Genomic DNA, 26,448 nt, shown 5'->3' on the forward strand with positions numbered 1-26,448 from the left:
TGAACAAGAACTAACTCAGGGAGAATAAGAAGGGTTTCTCTGGGACTGATTGAAAATGCAGAGGCTGAAGAATTGATTGGTGGAGGTGTGTGTCTCTCTTGGTCGGAAGCAGAAAGCAGCCAGAGAAGCAGATGATAGCATAGCCTAGAGAGTGAACAGAAACAGAACTCCTTGAGACACAGGACTGACGGGAAAGTGAGCACAGATTTCTGAACAAAGAAATTGCTTCCTGCTTCTGTGTTCAGGGGAAAAGACTTTGTATATAGTCTTTGTAAATAAGGATTTTTTTACATCGAAGGATTTACAGGATTGCATCAAATTTACAATTTACAGGATTTACAATTTACAGGATTGCATCGAAGAACTAACTGACTATCATCAATTTTTCCTACTAATGGCAACATTATTAAATCGTAGAATCGTAAGAGACCTTGAGAGGTCATCTAGTCCAGGCCCCTGCACTCATGGCAGGACTAAGTATTCTCTAGACCATTCCTGACGGGTGTTTTTCTAACCTGCTCTTAAAAATCTCAGGGATGGAGATTCCACAATCTCTCTAGGCAATTTATTGCAACACAAATGATGAATCTTTCTCAGCTACAGTTCACTTAGCACTAGTAAACATGCTTTGGCAAGCAAATCTTAGAGACATAGGTGCTGACTCCACGGGTGCTTCAGGACTGGAGCACCCACGGAAAAAAAATTAGTGGGTGCTTAGCACCCACTGGCAGCCAAGTTCCCTCCCTCTTCCCAGCACCTCCCACTCGCTGGTGGCCCTGCTGATCAACTCCTCCCCTCCCTCCCAGTGCCTCCTGCATGCTCTGGAACAGCTGTGCTATGGCATCAGGTGGCGCTGGGAGGGAGGGGGAGGAGCAGGGATGGGACATGCTTGGTGGAAAGAGGTGGGGCAGGGGAGGGAAGAAGCAGGGCGGGGGAGGGGCCTTGAGGGAAGGTGTGGGCGGAGCAAGGGAGGGAAAAGGCAGGGCAGGGGTGGGGGCTTGGAGGAAGGGGTGGAGTGGGGGCAGGCCTGGGAGTGGAGAGAGGGTTGAGAGGAAGTTGGCGCCTATGCTTAGGGGTATCCAAAACCGATAAAGAGACACAGAAAATAAATAATTCTAGGATAAATTCCTACGTTTTATTGCTCATAAGCATGCTTCCATCCCAATTTTGCCTGAGCTCTCCTGTATCCTACATAACAATGGACCAAATTTTCAATAGTGGTTTGTAATTTTGTGCCTAGTAACTGCATATCCAAACAGGTGTGCTTGCACAACTTTGTGTGCACAAAAATAAGAGGCACTTTTGAAAATTTGGCTGTAATGCAGGGGTAGGCAAACTACGGCCTGTGGGCTGGATATGGCCCATCAGGGCCTTGGATCCAGCCCGCGGGATTGCCAGCCCTGTGGCGCTGCGGGCCCTGCGCCACTCCCAGAAGCAGCCAGCACCATGTCCCTGCAGTCCCTTTGGTGAGGGGGCGGGCAGAGGGCTCCGTGCGCTGCCCTTCCCTGCAGACAGCACCCCCCACAGCTGCCACTGGACGGGAACGGGGAACCCCGGCCAATGGGAGTTTTGGGGGAGGTACCCACAGGTGAGGGCAGCACGCGGAGCCCTCTGCCCTCACTTCCCCCAGGGGCCGCAGGGATGTGGTGCCGGCAGCTTCCGGGAGCGGCGCGGGGCCAGGGCAGGCAGCCTGCCCTGGCCCCGGTGCATGCCGCTGCCACCCTGGAGCTGCTTCATGTAAGTGGCGCCGGGCTGGAGCCTGCACCCCAAAACCCTCCCGCACCCCACTCCCTGTCCTGAGTCCCCTGCCCCGAGCCTCCTCCCTGCACCCCTGCCCTGATCCCCCCTCGCACTCCACACCACCTCCTGAATCCCAACCCCCCCGAACCCCCTCGTACATCCCACACCCCTCCTCTGACCTAACCCCTCACCCTGAGCCCCTTCCTGCACACTGCACCCCAACCTCCTACCCCAGCCCTACATTCATGGCCCTGCATGCAATTTCCCCACCCAGATGTGGCCCTCGGGCCAAAAAGTTTGCCTACCCCTGCTGTAATGTCTCAAAAAATATCTTTCAGGACTGGCATTACACCATCATGACCTAATCTTGCATCATGACCTCACAGCATTGTGTTACAACATGATGACTCTGCATCTTGATGTCATGATGTTGCATTGCAATGTGGTGATTCAGTGTCAGGCTATCAAAAATCAACTGTCACAATGGGATGACATGAGAAGTTTGCCCTGCCCAGTGAGCTGATATAAGTGTCAAACCTATATGTGCATGAAGGATACTGAGAATTTAGAAAGAAGGGGTATATGGGATACAATGGAACAAGAAGATGCTTGTGAATGATGTCAAAATGTATTTATTACTTATAATTGGAGACACTGCTCACCAAATGTCCACCCTAATAAAATATTACTCAGTGTTATTGCCTAGGTGGGTTGCCAACCTGACGCTCTGTGTAAGTGCTGACTGCCCAACCTAGACTGACTTTGGGGCTAGTCCACTTGCACATCTGATTTCTTTCTTTCTTTTTTAAGTTTTTCCTCATGAGTCAGTGTTTTCTGTTTGCTTTCTTCAGCTTCTGTCATAACAACTCCTATCATCTTTATAGGTCATTCTTTTTTTCTTACTAATTGAAAGAAGTTAGCATTTTATTTTGCATATCTTTCTGTAGGGTGCATTATCCTGTTGAACCCTTTAAGCAGAAAACACTGTAAATTGTTAACAATATATGTGAACTTTTTTGCGTGAAGCTGGCTGCCTTCATTTGCTTATGCACACTGGATTTTCTTTCTTTCTGTGACGGGGCAAGGCCAGATGGCTATAGAAAAGTAGTGAGAGATAGATATATTAGCTCCAGGCTAAACAAATCCCTGGTACCAGGATAAGTGAAATGGCAGCTGCTCCAGGTCAATTAAGACACCTGGAGCCAATTAAGAACTTTCCAGAAGGCAAGGAGAAGGCTAGGTTGATTGGGACACCTGAAGCCAATCAGGGGCTGGCTGAAACTAGTTAAAAGCTAGTCAGGTTTTAGTTAGTCAGGTGCGGGTGCATGTCAAGAGCTGTGGGAGGAAGTTGCGCTGTTGGAGAGGCTGAGTAGTACACACCATATCAGGGACAAGGAAGGAGGCCCTGAGGTAAGGGTGAAGTGGAGCTTGAGGAAGTGAGGGCTGCTGTGGGGGAAGTAGCCCAGGGAATTGTACATGTTATGTTTCTAAAAGGTCAGCTACCATAGCTGATACTATTAGGGTCCCTGGGCTGGAGTCCGGAGTAGAGGGTGGGCCCAGGCTCCCCCCCCCCAACCCCCTGATTAATCACTGCGACTGGGAGACAACAGAGACTGTGCAAGAAAGGATAACCTCTCCTCACCTCCCTCGCTGGCTTATGATGAAAATGGCTCAGTAGACTGTGACCCTTGTCTCTAGAGAGAGAAGGGTTATGTGGAGGGTCACAGTGAGCCTCCGAGGCTAGCGAAATCCGCCAGGAAATGCAGGACCCACGGAGGCAAGGACAGAGCTTTGTCACATTCCATTTATCATATATCTTCACCTCCCCCACTATACACCACAAGATGCCCCCACTTAACAGTTGCTAATTATCCTGAGAAAATGTTTCCATTACGAACTAGTTTCTCAGTTTAAAAGAAACCTAGAGAAACAGATATATGTCAAGCTGTTTAAAGATTCAAAATATGTGTTCTGGAGGTATCCTTTCTAGCGTACTTTTTATCTCTATTTTAACAACAGTCCAAATCAAAATACATAATTTTTCAGAAACATTTTCGTGATTCAAAGGAAAACAAATGGAACAAATAGAGTACCCTAAACCAATTCAGAGATGGAATTAATGTATTAGTCACATTTCCCCACATATGGTAATTGTGTTCCACAGGAGGAGTGGTCAACACTGGAAGCCTGACAGATCTAAGGTTTTGCAACAATTGAGACCCTGTTATTGGTAGAGCCGGATGACTCAGAGAAAACCGGACCACTGAATATATTAGAAAGAATTTAAGTTAGGTCACAGTTTATCAAGTAGATGATGACTTGAGGATACTCTACAGCAGGGGTCTCAAAGTCACGGCCCGCAAACCTCCCCGGTGTGGCCCGCGGGGCTCTAGCAGTTTTGGGGCCAGGTCTCTCCCTTGGCCCCACCTGTCGCCCCTGGGCACTCCCCTCCCCCGGGTGATTTAAAATGGCCCGGGGCCCCAACAGTGCAGTGGAGCTGAGTGGTGTTTGCTTGCTCGCTCCACGTGTCTGCTGGCCCCTCCCTACGGCCGCCGAGTGGGGCTTTGCCTCCGCACGCTGCCACACTCCGAGTGCCCCTGTGACAAATGGGAAGCTGTGGGGGGTGGTGCCTGGCGGCAGCAGCGCACCAAAGCCCCCAGGCCCTCCCCACCTTGGAGCCCCAGGTAAGTGCGGCACCCCCTTCCCCCCTCCCAGAGCCTGCACCCCCTCCCACCCCCAAAATCCCTCCCAGAGCCCGCACACATACCCACTCCCATCCCCAAACTCCCTCCCAGAGTCTGCAACCCCTCCCCACACACCCCAGCCCCCAAACTCCCTCCCAGAGCCTGCACCCCAGACCTCCTTCCCCACCCAAACTCCCTCCCAGAGCCTTAGGCAAGTGTGGGGCAGCAGTTTGGGGGAGCGGAGTTTTGGGGGGCGGATTCTAGGTGGCATAAGTGACATTATTGGCCCGCTGGGAGGATTTGAGGACTGTCACTGCCCCGAAAGTAAATTGAGTTTGAGACCCTTGCTCTGCAGTATGTGGTTTTCATGGTAGCCAGATACTGATCAGAGCTTATAAGTAGAGGACCACATATAAAGAATAAAAAGTAAAGTACTCCCCTTTCATCCACCCAAATACTGTATCTATTACAGGAAGAAGCTATGTCCCTTCTTGTATGTTTGAAAAGTGCCTAGCACTTCATGGGCATCACTGCAAACTAATAATTAATAATAATGATTGTGTGTATTAAAAGATAATGCTTCCCATAATAACCATAAAATAGTGGGAGGTCGGACTGCCAAGAAAAAGATATTTTTATGAGAGAAAAATCTATCTCAGAGCTGCTGCAGAATGCTCTCTCACTTCCTCTTTGTAATTTTTATATAACCTTTCCCACTTGAGCCAAAAAAATCTGCTAAAATCATTTGTATACTAATGTCAAAACTAGGGCTGACGAGTAATTGCAGTTAACTCACATGATTAATTTAAAAAAATGAATCACGATTGATCGCAATTTTAATTGCACTGTTAAACAGTAGAATACCAATTGAAATTTATTAAATATTTTGGATGTTTTTCTACATTTTCATATATATTGTATTGGGTTGTAACTGAAATCAAAGTGTATATTATTTTTAATACAAATATTTGCACTGTGAAAATGATAAAAGAAATAGTATTTTTCAGTTCACCTCATAAAAGTACTGTGGTGCAATCTCGGTCTTGAAATTGCAATTTACAAATGTAGATTTTTGTTACATAACTGCACTCAAAAACAAAATAATATAAAACTTCAGAGCCTACAAGTTCACTCAGTCCTACTTCTTGTTCAGCTAATTTCTCAGACAAACAAGTTTGTTTACATTTGCAGGAGATAATGCTGCCCGCTTCTTGTTTACAATGTCACCAGAAAGTGAGAACAGGCATTTGCAGGGCACTTTTGAAGCTGGCATTGCAAAAGTTATTTATGTGCCAGTTATGCTAAACATTCGTATGTCCCTTCATGCTTCGGCCACCATTCCAGAGGACATGATTCCAGGCTGATGACACTCGTTAAAAAAAATAATGCGTTAATTAAATTTGTGACTGAACTCTTTGGGGCAGAATTGTACGTCCCCTGCTCTGTTTTACCCACATTCTGCCATATATTTCATGTTTAGCAGTCTCGGATGATGTTCATTTTAAGAACATTTTCACTGCAGATTTGACAAAATGCAAAGAAGGTACCAATGTGAGATTTCTAAAGATAGCTACAGCACTCGACCCAAGGTTTAAGAATCTGAAGTGCCTTCCAAACTGAGAAGGACGAGGTGTGGAGCATGCTTTCAGAAGTCTTAAAAGAGCAACACTCCAATGCAGAATCTACAGAACCCAAACTACCAAAAAAGAAAATCAAACTTCTGCTGGTGGCATCTGATTCAGATAATGAAAATGAACATGTGTTGGTCTGCACTGCTTTGGATTGTTATCAAACAGAACCTGTCATCAGCATGGATGCATATCCCCTGGTATGGTGATTAAAGTATAAAGGGACATATGAATCTTTAGCGCATCTGGCACATAAAAAATTTGCAATTCCAGCTACAGTAGTGCCATAAGAATGCCTGTTCTCACTTTCAGGTGACATTGTAAACAAGAAGCGGGCAGCATGATCTCCTGCAAATGTAAACAAACTTGTTTGTCTGAGCAATTGGCTGAACAAGTAGGACTGAGTGGCTTGTAGGCTCTAAAGTTTTACATTTTATTTTTGAATGCAGTTATTTTTTATACATAATTCTACATTTGTAAGTTCAACTTTCATAATAAAGAGATTGTATTACATTACTTGTATTAGGTGAACTGAAAAATACGATTTCTTTTGTTTTTTACAGTGTAAATACTTGTAATAAAAAATAAATGTAAAGTGAGCACTATACACTTGATAATCTGTGTTGTAATTGAAAGCAGTATATTTGAAAATGTAGAAAACATCAAACATATTTAAATAAATGGTATTTGATTGTTGTTGCACAGTGCAATTAATTGCGCAATTAATATTTTTAATTGCTTGACAGCTCTAGTCAAAACTAGATTTGACTAGTCACTGCCTTTTATGGATCCGCAATTGTTTCAGGACATGTATGTAAAATAGTTAACGTCTGCCTCTGCGCTTGTGGGGCTTCCCATTACACCTTCACCTACATGAAGAATTTCCTGATGTTTTGAGGCCTATGTCACTCTGTCTTCAGATAATAGTTGAATCTATTTAATAAAATAGTTTTATTTTTGTGAATACCTACAAGGGAAACCTTCCTCAGTTAAGATATTCATATATTATCATCAAAGCAGGAATTGAGGTCTTTCTCGATTTTTATACTACAGCCCATCTCAGAATGTGTTTTCTTTCTGATTATGGATTAAATGCATGCTGTTATGCCTAAAGGAGACATCACACTGTTTCTTTCTTTCCTTTCTTTGAGATGTCTCCTCAGAGATGACTGAAGAATAAGGAAAATAAAGGAACTGGATAAATAAAATATATCAGATTTTTCCATGAATAGTACAGGAGAATAAGAGAAACTGGTTTTATTATTTTATACTCCCCTTTGCATTCTCCCCCTGCAGCATTGCTATAGAGACTGTCCAAACAGCTGATCAGTTGGCATCCTCACATCAAGATTTTTCATAAACACAATCTAAAATCACATTGGATGCTATTTCTACTGCCATACAGGGTGTCAAACTCCAATTTGATTCGAGGGGATCTAAGATTGAGTCTCTTAATTCAAATAATATTGATTTTCATAAGAAAAAGCCCCAACAACAATCAGAACCTGCTGATGAATGTATATCAAGAGTGATGCAGGACTTTAGATGCAGAATGATAGCTTAAAGACATTAACTGTTATCACTAAAGATAATGCTTCTTTATTTCATAATGTTGAGTTATGGGGAAGCAATGTAAAGGCATGTAATAGTGTGTTGGGAGGAATGCCTGAAGATTTGGCATTAGATTTTTCTGATAAATTACATTTTTACAGTTTTGTATAGTGAATTTATTCCTCCTCTCTGAGAGCCTAACCCAAAGCCCAGTGAAGTCAATGGGACTCTTTTTTTTTTAAAAGCAATACAAGTTTATTCAAGAACATCTTAGGTATTTACATGGCCCCCATTACTGATGTATCTGAGTACCTCATAGATCTGTATTTATCCTTCCCCATGAGATAGGAAAGTACTATCCCCCCCCATTTTACAGATGTTGAACAGGAGCAGCTTGAACCCATGACTCCCAAGTCACCGGCTAGTGTCATAAGCACTGCATCATCTTTCCACTAATACCACAAGACAGGGAGCGGAGGCACAGTAGACTGGCTCATGAGAACACAGTACTGCTCTTGCAAGTGAGAGGCGAACAAGGAAGGATGGGGCTTTCAAAGGAACCTGTGGAAGTTAGGTACTCAACTCCTACTGAATTTCATCTGGAATTGAGCACCAGTTCCTCAAAGATCCATTGAATATCCCAGCCAAAACTTTGGAAGTTTATGTGAAATGAAAACAGCTGAGGTGCTGGAGGGCAAACAAACAATCCCAAGACACAGGTTCAGCATGGCACTCTAGGAACTAGGTTCACCTCGCCCATCGCCACCAAAAGAAGCTGCCTATTTAAATCCTTGTATATGACCCTTGGCAATTTACTTATGTTTATTTCAACCTTAATAGATGGAGAAGATGATGTAAAGCTGGACAGCTTTAGAAGACACTATCCTAGGATGTATTCTGCACCAATTTATGCAGGGTAATGGGATTTCTACTTCTGTCCTCTCACCCCTTGACAAAATTAGCTCTTGTTTTCTGCCATCCTTACCTGTTTCTTGTAGGAGATGGAGAAACATTTCATTTTCAAATTGTTACCAGACAGAGCTAAAAATTAACTTGACAAGAGCAACTTGTTAAAGGTGATTGGCTCCCATTGATTTCACAGGGACTTTTCTCTCATGCTTAAAGTCAAGTATGTGTTTAACTGGATCTAGGGCTGCACACTCAGCATCTTGCAAGATCCAAGACCAAAGTCAACAGGAAAGGAAATTTCTTCATTGCTTCTGGAAATACAAGTCTGGGACTTTATCAAACCATTCAACTGGCTACATCAAAGAGTGAAGAGACACTATTTAAATCCTGATTGGCACTCAGGCTTGCACTTGCTCTGTTCCTGTTCCTCCTCCAAGTTGTAAGTAGAAATAGGGCTAACCTACTCTCACAGTATGCCAACATTTTTATGGCTGACTTAGAACAACGCTTCCACAGCTCTCATCCCCTAATGCCCCTACTCTACTTGTGCTACATTGATGACATCTTCATCATCTGGACCCATGGAAAAGAAGCCCTGGAGGAATTCCACCATGATTTCAACAATTTCCATCCCACCATCAACCTCAGCCTGGATCAATCCACACAAGAGATCCACTTCCTGGGCACTACGGTGCTAATAAGCGATGGTCACATAAACACCACCCTATGCCAGAAACCAACTGACCGCTATACTTACCTACATGCCTCCAGTTTTCATCCAGACCACATCACATGATCCATTGTCTACAGCCCCAAGCTCTAAGATACAAACGCATTTGCATCAATCCCTCAGACAGAGACAAACCCTACAGGATCTCTATCAAGCGTTCTTAAAACTACAATACCCACCTGTTGAAGTGAAGAAACAAATTGACAGAGCCAGAAGAGTACCCAGAAGCCACCTACTACAGGACAGGCCCAGCAAGGAAAGTAACTGAACACCACTAGCCGTCACCTTCAGCCCCCAACTAAAACCTCTCCAGAGCATCATAAAGGATCTAAAACCTATCCTGAAGGATGAGCCCTCACTCTCAAAGACCTTGGGAGACAGGGCAATCCTCGCTTACAGACAGCCACCCAACCTGAGGCAAATACTCACAAGCAACCACACACCACACAACAAAAACACTAACCCAGGAACCTATCCTTGCAACAAATCTTAAACTGGTTAAAGAAAACTTAGTTTGATAGCATTCTGTCTGGTAAGAAATCACTTATCAATAGTTGTGGTTGTGAAATCCTCATTTTTTTTTTTTTATCTTTATGGTCCCCACTTCCCTATTGTTTGTATGATTTCTGTCCGGTTCTTTGATTTTATGTCTGTTTCATAATTAATTTTGCTAGGTGTAAATTAATTAAGGTGGTGGGGTATGACTGGTTAGAGAATTTTGTTACAATATGTTAGGATTGGTTAAGGTATAGCTAAGCAGGACTCAAGTTTCACTATATAAACTGGGGTCCAAAAGGAAGTTCACAGGCCCAAGAACAGAGCTGCCAGACCTCAACACTTTGCCAATGACACTATGCAGAAACTGGAGCCCCCCAGGTGGACCTGATCCTGACTGGCCAGCAAGGAAAAGTTCATCTGTCTTATTCGGAGTGGTGAGCATTGTACAGTAACTCCTCGCTTAATGTTGTAGTTATGTTCCTGAAAAATGCGACTTTAAGTAAAATTGTGTTGAGCGAATCCAATTTCCCCATAAGAATTAATGTAAATGGGGGGGTTAGGTTCCAGGGAAATTTTTTTCACCAGACAAAAAAGACATATATATATACATACATACACACACACAGACAGTATAAGTTTCAAACAAACAATTTAATATTGGTACACAGTGATGATGATTGCGAAGCTTGGTTGAGGTGGTGAAGTCAGAGTGTGGGATATTTCCCAGGGGATGCCTTACTGCTAAATGATGAACTAGCAACTGGCTGAGCCCTCAAGGGTTAACTCATTGTTGTTAATGTAGCCTCACACTCTACAAGGCAGCACAAATGGAGGGAGGGGAGACACCATGGCAGACAGAGATACACACCCTATGAGAGAGAGATGTGCATTGCCCCTTTAAGTACGCTGACCCCACTCTAAGTACACTGCCTTTTTAAGTTAATCAGCAAGCTGAGATGGCAGCTGCTGCCAGGAAGCTCCCTCTGTCCTGAGCCCTGTCGTGTGTCCCCCCTGCTCTATGGAAGATGGGATAAGCAGGGTGCAGGAGCAGGGGGGACATTAGCCCCCTTCTTCCCCGCACACCAAGCAGGAGGCTCCGTGGAGCAGCTCCAAGGCAGAGGGCAGGAGCAGCACATGGCAGTGGAGGGAGGGACAGTTGAACTGCTGGCAATTGATAGCCTGCTGGGTGGCTGCTGCACAGGGAACTTAGGGGAGCGGGGAACTGATGGGGGGCTGCCAGTCCACCCTGGTTCCAAGCTCCCACCAGCTAGCTCCAATGGGCAACTCTTCCTGCAAGCAGTGGACAAAGCAGGTGGCTGCCAAACAACATTATAAGGGAGCATTGCACAACTTTAAACAAGCATGTTCCCTAATTGATCAGCAATGTAACAATGAAACAATGTTAACTGGGATGATTTTAAGTGAGGAGTTACTGTATGTGTACTGTGTGCATTCTGTTTTGGTGATTGTTAATAAATAGAGGTTAAGTAGGATATTACTGGGTAAGGCTCTTTCACTGGTAAAAGACCCCGTAAACCCACAAAAGATTAAGCCCGGAGGGAATGGGTGTTTGCCCGGAGACCAGAAGGAATGGGTGTTTGCCTGGAGTCCACAGAGAGGTAAAGTTAGAGTGCCTAAATTAAGAGGATTATGCCTGAACCCTAGGAACAGCATAAGGGTGGGTGCCCTAAAATGTAAGGTTACACCTGAGCCCAATGAATGGGGTAAAGGTGGGTGCCTAAATTAAGAGGGTTACGCCTTGAGCCCTAGGAACTAGATAGAGGTGGAAGCCTTGAGCCCTTGGAACTAGATAGAGGTGGAAGCCCTAGGGCATGGCTACACTGGAAACTTCGAAGTGCTGTCGCGGGAGCAACACTTTGAAGTGCGAGTGTGGTTGCATGCGAGCGCTGGGAGAGAGCTCTCTCAGTGCTCCTGGTAATCCACCTCCACAAGAGGGTTAGCTCAGAGCGCTGGGAGCGCGGCTTCCAGGACTTGGAGCCTCTCCACACTAGCGCTTTAAAGTACTCAGACTTGCTGCGCTCAGGGGGGGTGATTTTTCACACCCCTGAGCCAGTAAGTTAGAGCGCTATAAAATATAGGTGTAGACAAGCCCCTGGAGTGTGCAAGTGACAGAGTTTTGTGCAGGTAACAACCTCTGGAACGAAACCTGTGCAGAACCCAGGCCTAATGTTCTGAGAAGGTCCCCACTCACCCCAACTCCACATGCCCAGATTCAACCATGATGAGTATGCTGCCAGAGTTGATCAGGTCCATCTAGCCCAGTAACCTATCAATGATAATGATCAACACCAGATGCTTCATAGGAAGGTGCAAGAAGGTCACAGAAGCACCTCAAATAGTCCAACCCATCAATTTAGATTTTACAGCCAAAACTCAATGGAACTACTCATAAAACCGTTCTGTTTGGCTTCCACAGTCAACGTCAGTCATAAAAAAATGTTTATTACCAAAGTGCAGCATCATTCTGATGCAAAATGCTCTGCAAAGAGATCATTCTCTTGCCAAATAATCCTCTCACTCCTCTCAAACTCTAGAGAGACACTGGTGGCTTTGTTCTTTTATTCTCTTATCAAAAAGCACATAGGCCAATAACTCCAGGAGCTTCGATATGTAGTCCACTAATTCAGACAGAGACTGGCTCACAATGACAACTGCTCAGGCCATATCAGGGTGATAATGGCTCTGAAGAGTCTGTAGCTCTTCCTCATCCATAATGTATGGATCTTCTGACAGATCTTCAAGCCTTGTGGGTGTGTCTACGAGAACCTTGCAAGCTGAGTGCCTCCAGAAGAGATTTCAGATGGAAGGAATAACCATCAGAAAAAACTAGGGAGGACTGGGGAGAGTCAATTTAGTGAGGCGTTGTATGAATGCTGCCACCAGGTATGCTGGGAACTATGATAAAGACAAAAATAAACCAGATAGCTGGAAAAACCAGGCTTGGTACTTCATGTGATATATTCAGGGGTGTATGATGCTCTACATCTTTTTGTAAAAAGTCAGGGTATTCCAGATTATGCTGGCAAATCGGAATAAATAATCCATGTAAGGCTAGAAGACTGAGTGCTCCACCTACAGCATATCACATGTGACTGTCAGGAAGTCTATTCGGAGGGTGGGTTCACTCAGGTGAGGCAGGATTGATTCATTCAAAATTACAAGAATCTTTTTGTAAAGGCCGCTGAGTAGCTTGTGTTTAAGAAGGCCAAACCACATCCTTTCAAATGCCTGTTTATGCTTTTTTAGCTTCAATACATTCCATGCCTCCTGCTTAGCTTGCTTCACTATGAAACTGACCACCTCATTCCCTTTGTTCGGCATGCTAATAGATTAAACGAGGAAAAATACATTCTGCTGGTGAAGAGATATACTCTTTTGTCTTCTGCATGACTTGTCTGATGTTTTCAGCAACCACCTTCATCACAAAGTACCAAATGTGTTCATAATCCAGGTATTCTTGGAAAAGCAAGGTCAGGAGTGAAGAGTCCTCTTCTTAAGACATTAAGTTCTTGTGATGGGGTATTGACCCCACACTTGCCCTGAAGAGCTTAATGTAGGCTAAGAAGGGGTCCAATTAACCAGACAGGCCACAGCTGAGGGGGATCAGGTAGTTTAAGTAATCCGCTGACTGAATAATGAGGAAACCCAGCTGAGGAAGAACGAGCTGGGCTGGGTTTATAAAGACAGGAAGTTAGCAGAGGAAGGCTGCAGGGAAATAGGCTGCTATCACTCCCTGGGAGAAGGGAGATATATTTAGGGTCTACACAGCCAAAGAATCCTACAGTTACCCCCTGGGAGGAGGGAGTTTTGGGGCTGGCAAACCTGGGTTTGAAGTTATGAAATGCTTAGGGAAAAGGTAGTAAGATAAAGAATGGAACAGATGGTGGCTGCTGATTAGATGGTCCATGAGCTGGAACCCAGAGTAGAGAGCAGGCCCAGCTTCACCTACCAGCCACTGGAGAAGTGGCACCAGCTGAACAGAGAACAGCTGCCTGAGCCCGTTTATAAGAAGACTTCGATACCCCAGAAGGGGAGGACATGTGACTTGGCCAGAGGGCTAAGCCATGAACACGGAGCATCTTGCCTCGCTGAGGGCCAGGAAGAGAAGGTATGGCATGCAGCGAGAGGTGGAAAGGATGTGTTGGACCTGGAATCAGCTAATCCCCAGAGTGACAAGGGGAAGGCTCACTAGCGGTGAGCAGACCCTATGACAGTTCTCCACAACTAATTTTAAAAGCTCATGAGGGAAACTGAAACTCCCATTCTACCTTGACTGAAGGGTATTTCCCTTCCAATTCCACAAAGGTTGTGATAATTCCTTGACCTGAAAAGACTCATGGCCCATCAGCTCCACCAAGCAGTTGACACAACTGTTATAACAATGCCTCCTCCCTATTTTGTATTTAGTTTCTGCACTGCAGTTCTCTGTGAAAGAGGACTCTTGGTCAAGCAGCTGGCCTCCAAATAGCTCCAGCAGTGCCACAAACTGGCTGCAGGGTCTGATGGCGCAAAGGATAGCAGCATCTTCGGCTGCCTGCAGCAGCTCCAGGATCTTGAAGTAGCTGCCATTGCCCTGGCTCTGCAACACCAACTCCAGGCTGGTGGCCAGCATAGCAGCCATGCTCTGTCCTGGCAGCACCATCACCAGGTGCTACCTGCTCCACTGCTGCCAGCTGGGCCCAATGGGCGTCTTTCTATTGCCAGAGGCTTCAGGAAGGTGCTTAAATACATGCCTAGCTAACTGTAAGAAGATGAGTGACTTTTATATTCATTACTGATATTGTTCCACAAGAGGTGTGGAAGGACCAAGTAATTGTAAAATACAAGGTGAAAAAGGTTCATGAGTGAAATCCTAGTCCCACTGAAGTGCGTGGGAATTTTGCCATTTTCTTTAATGGAGCCAGGATTGTACCCCATATCTTTCCAAACCTGGCCATGACTCTGCAAACACATGGGATAGTTTAAAAAAAAATGTTCAGAGTTTTTCATTGGTCATCAAGGCTTCAATAATTGGCCTATCAAATTCATTTCCATGTTACTGATGACAAAACTGTAGTTGCAGCAGTAATTATATGGAGTATGAAGATGCTGTGACTTAAATGATGATCAAAAGAAAAACAGGAATGATGCGATTAACATTAACCCAAATGTTGAAACTATATGTGACTTTATATTTTCTGAATATGAATAGTTTAACTTCTGGAAAGACAGTACCATAATTTGGATGTGACATTATTTCCTCTTAGGTGTTTTGTATTTTTACAGTTTCATTATGCATTACTTTCAAGAGGAAATATTAATTTGTTACTCTATTGTTCTTATTTACCAGTAAACACTCTTCTATAGAGCAGTGTGGATTTTTCTTAGCTGTCTTTTTATTAATACCAGCACTCTTTACTTGTGATGCTTTGAGCACTTCAATTTGACAAAATTATCATATTACATGTACTTTTTTTGGTTTTGTATAGGCTTCTATTTTGTGTCAGATTTATCAATAATTACACTATTTTTACATATAAATCAAAAATATTTTCAAAAATAGAAAGGTTAATTATATATCATAATTGAATATTTAATGTAATAAAATCTACCTGTAATTCCAGCCCATAGTTTTCCCTGCAGAATTCTCTCAGCTTGGGACAAACATGTTCTCTGAGTGTACTTCTTTCTGCTACTGTATCTGTGATAGAAAAAAGAATGTTGTTAACATTGATATTAACTCTATATTTTTATGATCTATATATATATAGAGAGAGATTTTTGGAGGAAAATAGATAAGTCTTGAAAAAATGAGTGAAAATCTAATAAGGGGATTTCAATACCCAAACTTTATGTCCCTGGATGTTATGTTTAATGTAAATGTGTTATGATATTTAATACAACCAGCTTAATACATATTTTATGAATAGGCTTCTGTAAAACAGGACTGAACTGACCCTGTAAAGTCAGCAGTCATATGTCAACTTGACTTTTATTTAATTTTCAGGGAGCTGAATTTTACTGATTAGCAAAACCTCCAGAACAAAGAGACAAACCAAAGATTAGGGAGGTATAGCAGAATATGCATAGATAAATCAAGGTTTCATTGCAGTGAGAGCCAAATTCTACCATCATATCTTCACCCCCTCTAATTCTGTAGTCTCTTAAAAGAGAAGCATTGAAATTAGTGTACAAAATGCACCAATCCTCACACCCACGTGGCCTATAAGTCTGGATATACAGATCTCCAGAGGCCTGTTTTCATAATTAAAAAAAAAAATTAGTAAATTACTAAGGCTACATCTGTTCTTGGACCTGGGGATTTGATTCTCATCTCGCATAGACATACTTGTGGTAGTTCTCATCTGTGCTAGGGCGCTAAAAATAGTATTGTGGCCACAGTCGCACAGACAGCAGCAGCACCCAGGGGGTTCAGCCAGGTTTGTACTCAGGACAGCTAGTACAGGCCGCCACTGCCCATGCTACCATGGCTACACTACTATTCTTAGCATCCGAGCTCAGATGAGAGCTAGCAAGAGTATGCCTACATGAGCTGGGAATAACACCCCTAGTATAGAGGTAGCCTTAGAATCAAAGATCCTAGTGAATGCTCTCTGTCAGCCACCCACTGGGACTGCTATGAGGGGAATCCAAGCCTCTGCTGGTCAGCGTTCCCAGCGTGCAGGGCCGGCTCCAGGCACCAGCGTTCCAAGGAGGTGCTTTGGGGCGGCAGTGTTTCCGCCACGGCAGCAATTCGGCAGCAGCTTCTCTGTTCCGCCGGCCGCAGCGGCAAATCAGCGGCAGCTTCTCCCTTTTGCCGTCCGAGGCGGCAGTTTTTTTTTTACTGCTTGGGGCGGCAAAAACTGTAGAGCCGACCCTGCCAGTGTGTGTCAAGCTTTTAGAGCTGCAGCAGGCTGTAGCACTGGTTCCTCCCATGGCTTCTCTGGCACATTTACTGAGCACTGACTCTGTCTGCTCCTCTTCTAGGAAATGTGGGTTCTCAGCCCACCTTCTGTAGCCCTCGAAGACCAGTGCTGACCCCTGAGATACCCTGATTATTCAAACTCTGCCCCAGAGGTGCAAAGCTTCTTGTTTACAGTATACCTCTCTCAGGGACATGCAGCAGTTCTGAAGCAGTCAACAAACACTTTGCACAGTCTTAAACGCCTTTACCCTCTTTTATACTTAATCAGGTAAAGTATAGAGGAGCACACCGATCATACAAAACAACAAACACTAAATGCATGTCCCTGCCTCGCTTTCTTCATCACTTCAGGGCATTCTCTGAGCTGGGGTTCGAGTTCCTGGGATTTTGCAGAGTCCTTGGGGGCCAACTGGTCAGGAAAGTACATAGGACACCCTTACCCCATTTAAACCCTTTCTGGCCACCTGGACTCTTTTGTTCTCCTCCTGGTACCTGTTCCACTGCTCCTGCCTTCCTTCCAGAGGAAACAGCTTAACTGGTTTTTCTAAGGATTCAGCTTCTTCTTTGCGTAACTGTTGTGAGATCTAAGTACCGTCATTAACTTTAACCTTTCTATCTGGGGTAAATACACTTTATTCCTGGGGGCATTATACACCAAAAAATTAAAAAGTCTGCGCATATTTTAAAATTCTACAAATTTTATTTGTCAAAACAACACTACATAATCTTGCCAGTTTCAATTATTTTGGTAATTTATTTCAAAATACCTGTCAGCAAGTATGTCTGTAACAATACAGACACACACAAAATTTCCCCCAGGAGTAGAGTGTTAAAGAAACCCCTATGACAACCCAGTTCCTGTTTCTCTGACCCCTTCCCAGCCCCCAGAGCCCAGCCTGGGGGTCAGACACCCACAACTTCTCCCCCCACTTCCCAGCTGTGGTGCCCCCCTTGCCCAGACACCCATCCCCTCCCCTCCCTCTCCCAGAGCCCAGACACCCATCCCCTCCCCTCCCCCAGAGCCCAGTGATCCAGAGGGAGAAACAATCTAATGTTCGGTCCCAGGCTTGAACAGAGTTTCCTGTGCACTGCACTCTCCTTCCCTCAGGGCATGTTGGGAACTGCAGCTGCCAGGAACCCTCTAGCTCCCTCCCCTGAGCAGTGTCTTCTATGTGTGAGCTAAGCTCTGCCGGCTCCAGCAGCTCTTAGTGGCAGCTAGCAGCACTGCAGCCTATGTTTGTGGGGAAAGGAAATTCTGCATGCACATTAATTTCTGCAAAATTCTGTACTGCGCAGTGGCACAGAATTCCCCCAGGGGTAACGCTTTCAGGCTCTGTCAGCAATAGTATATCCGCATACATATAGGCACTCAGGAAAGAGCAACTTTTCATAGTACAACTTCACAATATCAATCAGAATTTATAGGTTGTGCAGACAGAACCCCAAGTCATCACACTAAGACACCAAATTTCTTATTAAAATACGATCTATACAAAATAGCTTTGGACACATTTATTTATAATTAATTGTTGAAGAAATGTACTGACATGTTAGAGCTAAATTAGATGGTTCATCAAGAGCTATCTCAAGTAATCTGTTTCATAGCCTGAGAAACTGGGACACGGCTACATGTATACTGCAAACATGTTAAACATGTTTCGTAGCCTCTCGATCTAATCCTAAAAAGGTGTAGGTTTGTGGATCGGATTTTGTTGTGGAACGACACCTACTCTGTGAGTCAGTACGGGTTGGGGAAAGGCACAAAGTGATTTTGTCAGTGCAAGGTTATTATTGGAAATAAAATTATGCTTGTGAACTACTGGGTCTGTGTGCCGTAAAATGAAAAATAACAGAGCATTCATTTATGAAAGATAAAGTAGAGCTGTGGCAGTTAGAGCAATATTTGTATAACTGCTTTGACATTAAGAAGCCATTTAAAAATTGACTTAACAATCCTCTTACGTTGTAAGTTACAGATGTCCACACAAATCAAACAATATGCTGTGTTTACCAGCCATAACTGACCTATGCATGCTGATGCTGAGGTCCATTTTCGCAATCTGGAGTTTGAGAGAGTGGGTTTGGGTGCATAATTTAATTAGTTAGATTAAGTAGCTAATATTCACACATATCTTTGAAGTTCTATGTAAGTGTGAGGTATTATCACAATTTATTATTGTAAACCAATGAATTTATTGGTTTTATTTATTATTATATTTACCTAATTTAAACTAAAATCTAATTTTATTTTATTATCTATTACCAATGAATTGATTTTTCTGCTCCCATACATTGTGAAAGAAACAATATTTTCGAGGGAAGATGTCTTATTGGATTTCTCCAGTTTCCCTCCCTTCTGTTTCCTCCTTCACTATCTCTTCACCATCAAAAGATCCAAGCTGCTCTGATGCTCCCATTCCCCACAGTTTTCTTTCAAGCCTATGAAATCTGCATCAAACTGAAAAAAAGTGTGCTGTAAAGGTTTGAAAATATATGTACATATTAAAGTCAGGCTGTCTTTAGTACCATAGGTTTTCTCTGCATAAATCTCTGGTGGAGAGAAAAATAACTAAAATACTTTACTTTAAATATCTTTTCTATACATAATGAATGTATGGTCTGATATCTTAAATTATGTTTAACGTGTTAAAGAGAGGAAGTGGTTAGGGTTAGGGTGGTAGGGGACTTGTGAGACACAGGCTCAATTACCTGTGCTACCAGAGACTTCCTGTGTGACCCCAGGCGAGTCACTTAGTCTCTCTGTACGTCAGTCCCCCATGTGTAAAATGAAGATTATAGTACTTTCCTACCTCACAGGGATGTTAGGAGGAAAAATACATTAAAGATTATGAGGTGCTCAGATACTATAGAAACCGAACATAAAATAGAAAGTCTACTAAGGAATGAAATACTTCCTACAATGGCATATGACTCATTGGCGACTGCCAGTAGCAAAAATCCCCAATGGCCAGAGATGGGACACTAGATAGGGAGGGCTCTGAGTTACTACAGAGAATTCTTTCCTAGATATCTGCCTGGTGGGTCTTGCCTACATGCTCAGGGTCTAATTGATTGCCATATTTGGGGTCAGGAAGGAATTTTCCCCTGGGTCAGACTGGCAGAGACCCTTGGGGGTTTTCACCTTCCTCTGCAGCATGGGGCACAGGTCACTTGCAGGTTTTAACTAATATAAATTATGAATTCTCTGTCACTTGAAGTCTTTAAATCATTATTTGAGGACTTCAGTAACTCGGCCAGAGGCTAGGGGTCTATTACGGGAGTGAGTGGGTGAGGTTCTGTGGCCTGCAACATGCAGGAGGTTAGACTAGATGATCACAATGGTACCTTCTGACCTTAATCTATGAGTATATCAGAAATTTGTTTATTCCATCAAAAATATTTGACAATATCAGTTTCTACACTTATAGCCATTGAAGTATTGGACTTCAAATTTGTCACTGATCCAGGATGAAATATTCTATGTCATTTGCCTTGAGCTAGGATAATTTTGGTGTGAAACAGTCTACCAAAAATAGGAAGTCTCATATTCTTAAGAAATGCAGTGTTTCCTTAAGAAAAACATTTAAATGATGGCTGGCCATCAACTGTTATCTGACTACAAAAATACATACCTGTAGTAGCATCAAGTGTCTTAGTGACTGTAGAGAATATATTTTGCTGGAAAATCAGAAGCCCTACACATTGCTCAGTGGAGAATCCTCAACCAGATTTAAATGATCTTTTCCTATTTTCCAAAATATGATACTTATTGTAAAAATAGCATTGTCTCTTACAAGCAAGCAACTGGCTGTTCAGTTTTAATTGGCTAATGCTATCCAGTTACTAAATATGTATGATTTTTTGAAGGCTCATAGCTAAGTCAAATCACAGCCAGATTTCATCAGAATAATCAAGTGTACTGTTTCTCTGAGTGGTCCATTTCCCATGCCAAGTATCATAGCAGACAAAATATTCTCTATATTGAAAAGCTAGAATGAGGAACAAAAATAGAGATCCACTGAGGGGAAAAAATATGGAGCGAACCATGATCATTTTTGGTCTGGGGAACAAAATATTGAGAGTACAATTTTGCCACCCTCACTCAGGTTGTATGATTTCAGTGGCGCTACTTCTGGAATGAAGCACCCCTCAATGTGATGAGGGTAGTAGAATCTCGTTCAGAAAGAGAAATAAATCCAGCTCATCACACAGAACAGTCCTGAATTTTTTAACTCTCCAAAAATCAAATAGAGCTAAAGCATTGTCTAACTCAGCAGTGGCCAACCCGTGGCTCCGGAGCCACATGCGGCTCTTCAGACGTTAATATGCGGCTCCTTGTCCAGGCACCGACTCCGGGGCTGGAGCTACAGGCACCAACTTTCCAGTGTGCCGGGGGGTGCTCGCTGCTCAACCCCTGGCTCTGCCACAGGCCCTGCCCCCACTCCACCCCGTCCCCTGAGCCTGCCGTGCCCTCACTCCTCCCCACTCCCTCCCAGAGCCTCCTGCATGCCACAAAACAGCTGATTGGGAGGTGTGGGGAGCGAGTGGGGAGGTGCTAATTGGCTGGGCAGCTGGTGGATGGGAGACGCTGGGAGCGGGTGGTGGGAGCTACTGGGGGGCTGCTGACATATTACTGTGGCTCTTTGGCAATGTACATTGGTAAATTCTGGCTTCTTCTCAGGAGCCACTCCTGGTCTAACTGGAATTCTGTCTGGTATTGCAACAAGGTACCCTACATTTTTAACGCCTGTCTACAACTCTTAATGGAAAACGATAAAACATTTGTTTAATTGGAATTCTGTTCATTTAAACTCTTATTTGATTAAATTACACTGTCCTTGTCAGACTGGGAATAGGCCTTTGTTGATTTTGTGATCCCTACATGCATGTCATTCCTGGATGAGCCCACCAAGTGTTGGAGGCCCATGTGGCTGTAACAGTTGGAGATCCTGCAGTGCTTGCAGATTGTAGGGGAAATTTTTGCCTTGAATCTTTAAGTTTCACAGACTTGCAGGTTATTTTTATGATGCATCTGTCTGAAAGTAAGGACATAAGCTTGTTCCAACTTTATGGTGATGCTACTCATTCAGAAACAGTATCATTTCCGCAGGGCCTCACTAATTCAGAAGTTTTGGTACTTATATTAATGAACAATTAAGAATTCCTGTTTTTTATTACTTTATGAAGCTTGTCTTTCTGAAAATAGAATGGCACATAATTTAAGATGGAGCAGAGTAATTAGGATGGAGGACAGATAAACTGGTTTAATTAAATAAAATCTGACTTGATTCATACTGACAGAAAATCTGTGAGTCCCTAAAAATTGGGAATCTCACCGACAGGCAAATTTTAACTTACAGGCTGCTGCAGACGAAGAGATTACTTAAACGACATTCTTCTGGCTGCCAGAATAAAGTATTTGCAACAGCACAAGATAATTTTATCCTAATGTTAATCAGGTATTCTGAAATCCAAATGATAGCCTAAGAGTCTATGATAAACTGTAGTCACAAAATTGTATTTGCAAAAGTGGAGGATAAGTTAAGACTTTTTAAAAATTCTGGGCAGATTCTGATATCAAACCAACAGAACACGGTGTCCTTTTTGTCAGACACAGCCTCACTGAAAGAATAATTACCCATGAGCAGCAACTCCTATGGATCCCTACTTCCCTGAGTGCACACCTTGCATCATTACCAAATGCCCTGCCTCATTCAGGGCCTGAACCAAAGCCCACTGTAATCAGTGGAAAGACTCCCATCGACTTCAATGGGCTGTGGATCAAGATAGCATGCACTTTACTTTGCAATGTATGAAGCACAGCTCCTGATGCTCACATTAGAAAATGCACATTGAATAATGTACGATGCATGCAGAGCCCTGCCTCATTTAATGGGAGTAAATTTTTGATGATGCAGCTAAATTAGCCATTTACACATGTGGGCCATCTTCCTGCCAAATGATAGGTGATCACTGTTTATGTGATGTATGATTTTTTGAAGGCTCATAGCTAAGTCAAATCACAGCCAGATTTCATCAGAATAATCAAGTGTACTGTTTCTCTGAGTGGTCCATTTCCCATGCCAAATTTTAACTTTTGAATGCAAGCTCTTTCGTTAGTACTTTTAAAAAGTATATAATGGGAAGAGTGTATATTTTACATTCTTGGATTTGAAAATGAGTGAATCATATTGGTTCAAACTTGCCAAAACCATTCACCTTTTGACTAATACCAGACACGGAAAAGTTCTGTCCAATCGATGAAAGTTTCAGAAAGGTATAAGCAAATGAAAATAGGGAGTTAAAAAGGAAAATTGTAGGCAATCAGCTCTTTGCAATCTTTAACACTTCTACCATAACAATCCTGCCCACACAACTATTTCCTGTTCCCTGTGACACACCAGCAGCTACATTGGCCCAAATTTGGCAATGGAGACGAGAAAATTTGTAGAGGTTAATCTCACAACTTGTTTACAAATCCAAACTGGTCTTCAAAGACACAGCACATTTAAGTTTACAGCCTATCCATGTAACTGACACACATATGTAATAATTATTCAGGCCCTGAAACGAGTGAAAGTCGCAGCTACGGCAGTTGTATGGGCCATAACAATGGGATTGACTAGACAGGAGTGTTGTGCTACCCGGCTCGCAGAGGACCGGAGGAAAGCTGTTGACTGACACAGCAGACAACATTTGTCTTATTGGGATCCAGGCAGCAGACAACATTTGTGACGGGCAGGCAGCTAAACCTGGAACCGAGAGAGAGAGAAAAGCAGCCTTTGCCACTGCTGAGACCACCACACCGATTAATGCTCGGCAGCAGGCATAGTAATTTTGTCAAGGCCCAAATTCCCTGGTCACGGTATAGTCAGGGTCCAAACTCCAGAGGAAAAACAAACAATAATAAGTAAATAAAAATATTTTGGGGTCCGTTCAAAAGTGTCTGGCGGTCCAGATTTGGCCCACGGTCTGCCTATTGACTACCCCTGCTATCCACACAAAGTCCAGAGCCATCAATAATATTAACACTGATAATTTCTTCCAGAGCTGCTCCTTGTGCACAAGGGGTGAGCGACATGCTCTATCCTAATGGATGCAGCAGACGTCTCCCTTCCTATTCGCAGTGTGCCAGCCCTGCTCCCTGGGCCCCCGTAGAGAGGTGGTGGGGCTTTGGCCTTGCCTCTTCTATAGCCCCTTTTTTCTAGCTTACTCCCCCCCTTGTGCTCTTTTGAACACAGGAGGTACAGGCATTGTTATCATTAGATGCTCTTTTACAGTCATAGAAGGGGGGGGCAGGGGAAACTTTTGCTGGCACCTCTGCCTGTGCATGAGTGAAGAGCATCTCTCCTGATCTAACCCTAAATGCATAGCCATTCAGAAACCTCACTGAAGAACATGGTATAAATACAATACTTAGCTTTGTTGGGGGAGGTAGCATCATGGACAGCGCATGAGCCCCCCCTTCGGGGAGGCTAGTCACGCAGCCCTACCTCTTCTACCCAAGGCACCACCCCTACCCCCATCCATGGGAGCCCCAAGCACCCTCCACCCCATTCGTGGGTGCCCTGAGTGCCCTCCCCCCCATCCACTGGAGCCTTAAGTCGTCTCCCCCCGCAGCCAGAGGAGCCCTGGCCAAACCATCCCGGGCCGCCGCCTGGCCTCACCATCATCCTGCTGACTTCTGGCCAGCAGCGGAGCTGAGCTCCTGCCAGCTTGGGGGAAAGGGCAGAGCATGGGCAGGGCCAGAGCTTGGCTTAGGGAGGCTTAGCTTCCCCTACCCTATTATGCCCGCTGCCCATGGGTAGCATAGATGTTTGGCACAGAAAACATTTTTTATGCTCTACATTTTATTTGGCCAGCTGAATAAGTTTTCTTTTCATTGCCATGAGACTGCTAGAAATAGAAGAGTAAGTGGTGAAAATAATACTGAACATTACTTAGTAGCAATACTGAATAAGGGCACTACTTCCATACCTACTAACAATAAGATGCTCACATCACCAAAGACTTTTCAGCAACTCCTACTAAGCAGCAGGTTTTTTTTTTTTACCCCATTTAGCACAATATCACTTTGTATTACTCATGTTACTAAAAGCTTTTGAATATCAAAAGGAAAATAATGTTCTCAAACCTTAAATATTATGGAAACCTTGTCTCTGCATATAATACCATAATAATAACAGTAATTTGCATTTCTATTGTGCCTTTCATCTGAGAATCTCAGAGCACTTTACAAACATCAGGTTAAATTAATAGAAACTGGCACATAGAGATGAAAATTACATGTCCCTGAGCTACCCTGGACCCCAGAGCTCCTGGAGAAATTCACACTGAAAGAGGGCAGGTTGCGTTACTGCCATCTCCCTCCCTTGGGTTTCCATGTGAGCAGGGAGCAATTGGAATTAGCAATTGAAGCTTCATAAAAGCCCATTTAGGGTAAATTGTTAAGGGGATACGGTGAACCAGCTCACTCCCCAGCCTCCTTGCTGTAAAGATAGGGGTATGGAAGATTATAATTTAGAGACGCTCCTTCATAAGGGATAGTAGTATGAATACAGGAATTTAGAGATGTGCCTTGGAAGCTGGGGTTGAGAACACCATGTAGCTGTGTACAGCAGTTCACCACAGAAGCTCTCTAGTTTGTTTTATTAAAAGTTGTATTCCTTTCTCATTCACTAGTTTGGTGTTTAATGAACCCCAAGATTATTACATGGTGTCAGAAGTACTGAATGAGACGAAAACTGCAGTCATTTTGAAGTTAACTCCTGTGTTTGCAACTGAAAGCAGAGACAAGGGGAGCACTGGAGCAGCAAACAGAGAAGAACAAAGGCTTTTATATGTATTTTTATATGGACAATAGTAGCTTGATTAGCTTAAGAAAGGGGAAATAGCCAAAAATGGATGGGTGGCAACCTCCATCCAGTCTGCAATTGTCCAGAATGTTGCGGAGAACTGGGAAAAATTCACACAGAGATTTAAATTGTATTTAGTAGCCATAGGGGCAGCATAAACTGTGGAAGCACGAACCAAAGAGCTCAGTTCAACAGAAGGGTTCATCCATATACTAAGTACAAAAGAATACAGCCAAAATAGGTCAAGTAAAAAAGTAGAACTGTACTGCCAACAGACCCCCGTTGTCAGCAGGCAGGATTGAACTTGGGACCTCTGGAACTTAGTACATGAGTCTCTACCGCATGAGCTAAAAGCCATATAGCCCTTAGCTAAGGCTGTAGAGCAGACTCATTAATCTCTCTCTAAGAGGTCTCAGTGCCACTAGATGGGACTGAACACCACACCCAGGAGGTGTGTGGGTTACAGAACCCCTTGCTATGAAAACCACTCCTAGGGGGGAAGTCTGGGTACAGACAGTCAGGTGGAAGGTATGGATCACAGCATGCCCCGAACAGTGTGTTGCCCTCTGGAAAATTCTGTCAAAAATGTGGGGAAAATAATCATTTTGCAAAATGCTGCAGATCTCAAATTCAGAAAACTCAAGTGCATTCAGTTGAAGACAACATGGTTGAGGAGTTTTTCATAAACATACCTAAATCAAGCAAGCCGGATGAGAGGGACTGGATACTGCCAATGAAAGTGAATGAAACAATTATTCCACTGAAACTGGACACGGGAGCTCAGGTTAATATTCTGTCTGAACAAGATTATGAGAGACTGAAAATAAGACCAAAACTGAGCCCAACAAAAATAAAAGTACCTGATTATTCCAGAACAAATATACCAGTGAAAGGGAGGTGCATTACTAGCATCAACCATAAGAAAGCT

The 26,448-nt window shown here is 43.6% G+C and overlaps 1 protein-coding gene across 2 annotated transcripts in view; it reads right to left on the reverse strand.

The window, feature by feature from the left end:
• The window catches only part of NWD2 (NACHT and WD repeat domain containing 2), a 126,691-nt gene that overhangs the window by 63,788 nt on the left and 36,455 nt on the right, over positions 1-26,448 (reverse strand). For both annotated transcript variants that reach the window (XM_084627105.1, XM_084627104.1), the window contains exon 2: positions 15,353-15,441. In XM_084627105.1, the coding sequence (XP_084483231.1) occupies positions 15,353-15,441 (89 nt within the window). The remainder of the gene's footprint in view (positions 1-15,352; positions 15,442-26,448) is intronic.

This window comes from Lepidochelys olivacea (assembly GCF_965140295.1).
Source record: "Lepidochelys olivacea isolate rLepOli2 genome assembly, chromosome: 4".
NCBI lineage: Eukaryota > Metazoa > Chordata > Testudines > Cheloniidae > Lepidochelys > Lepidochelys olivacea.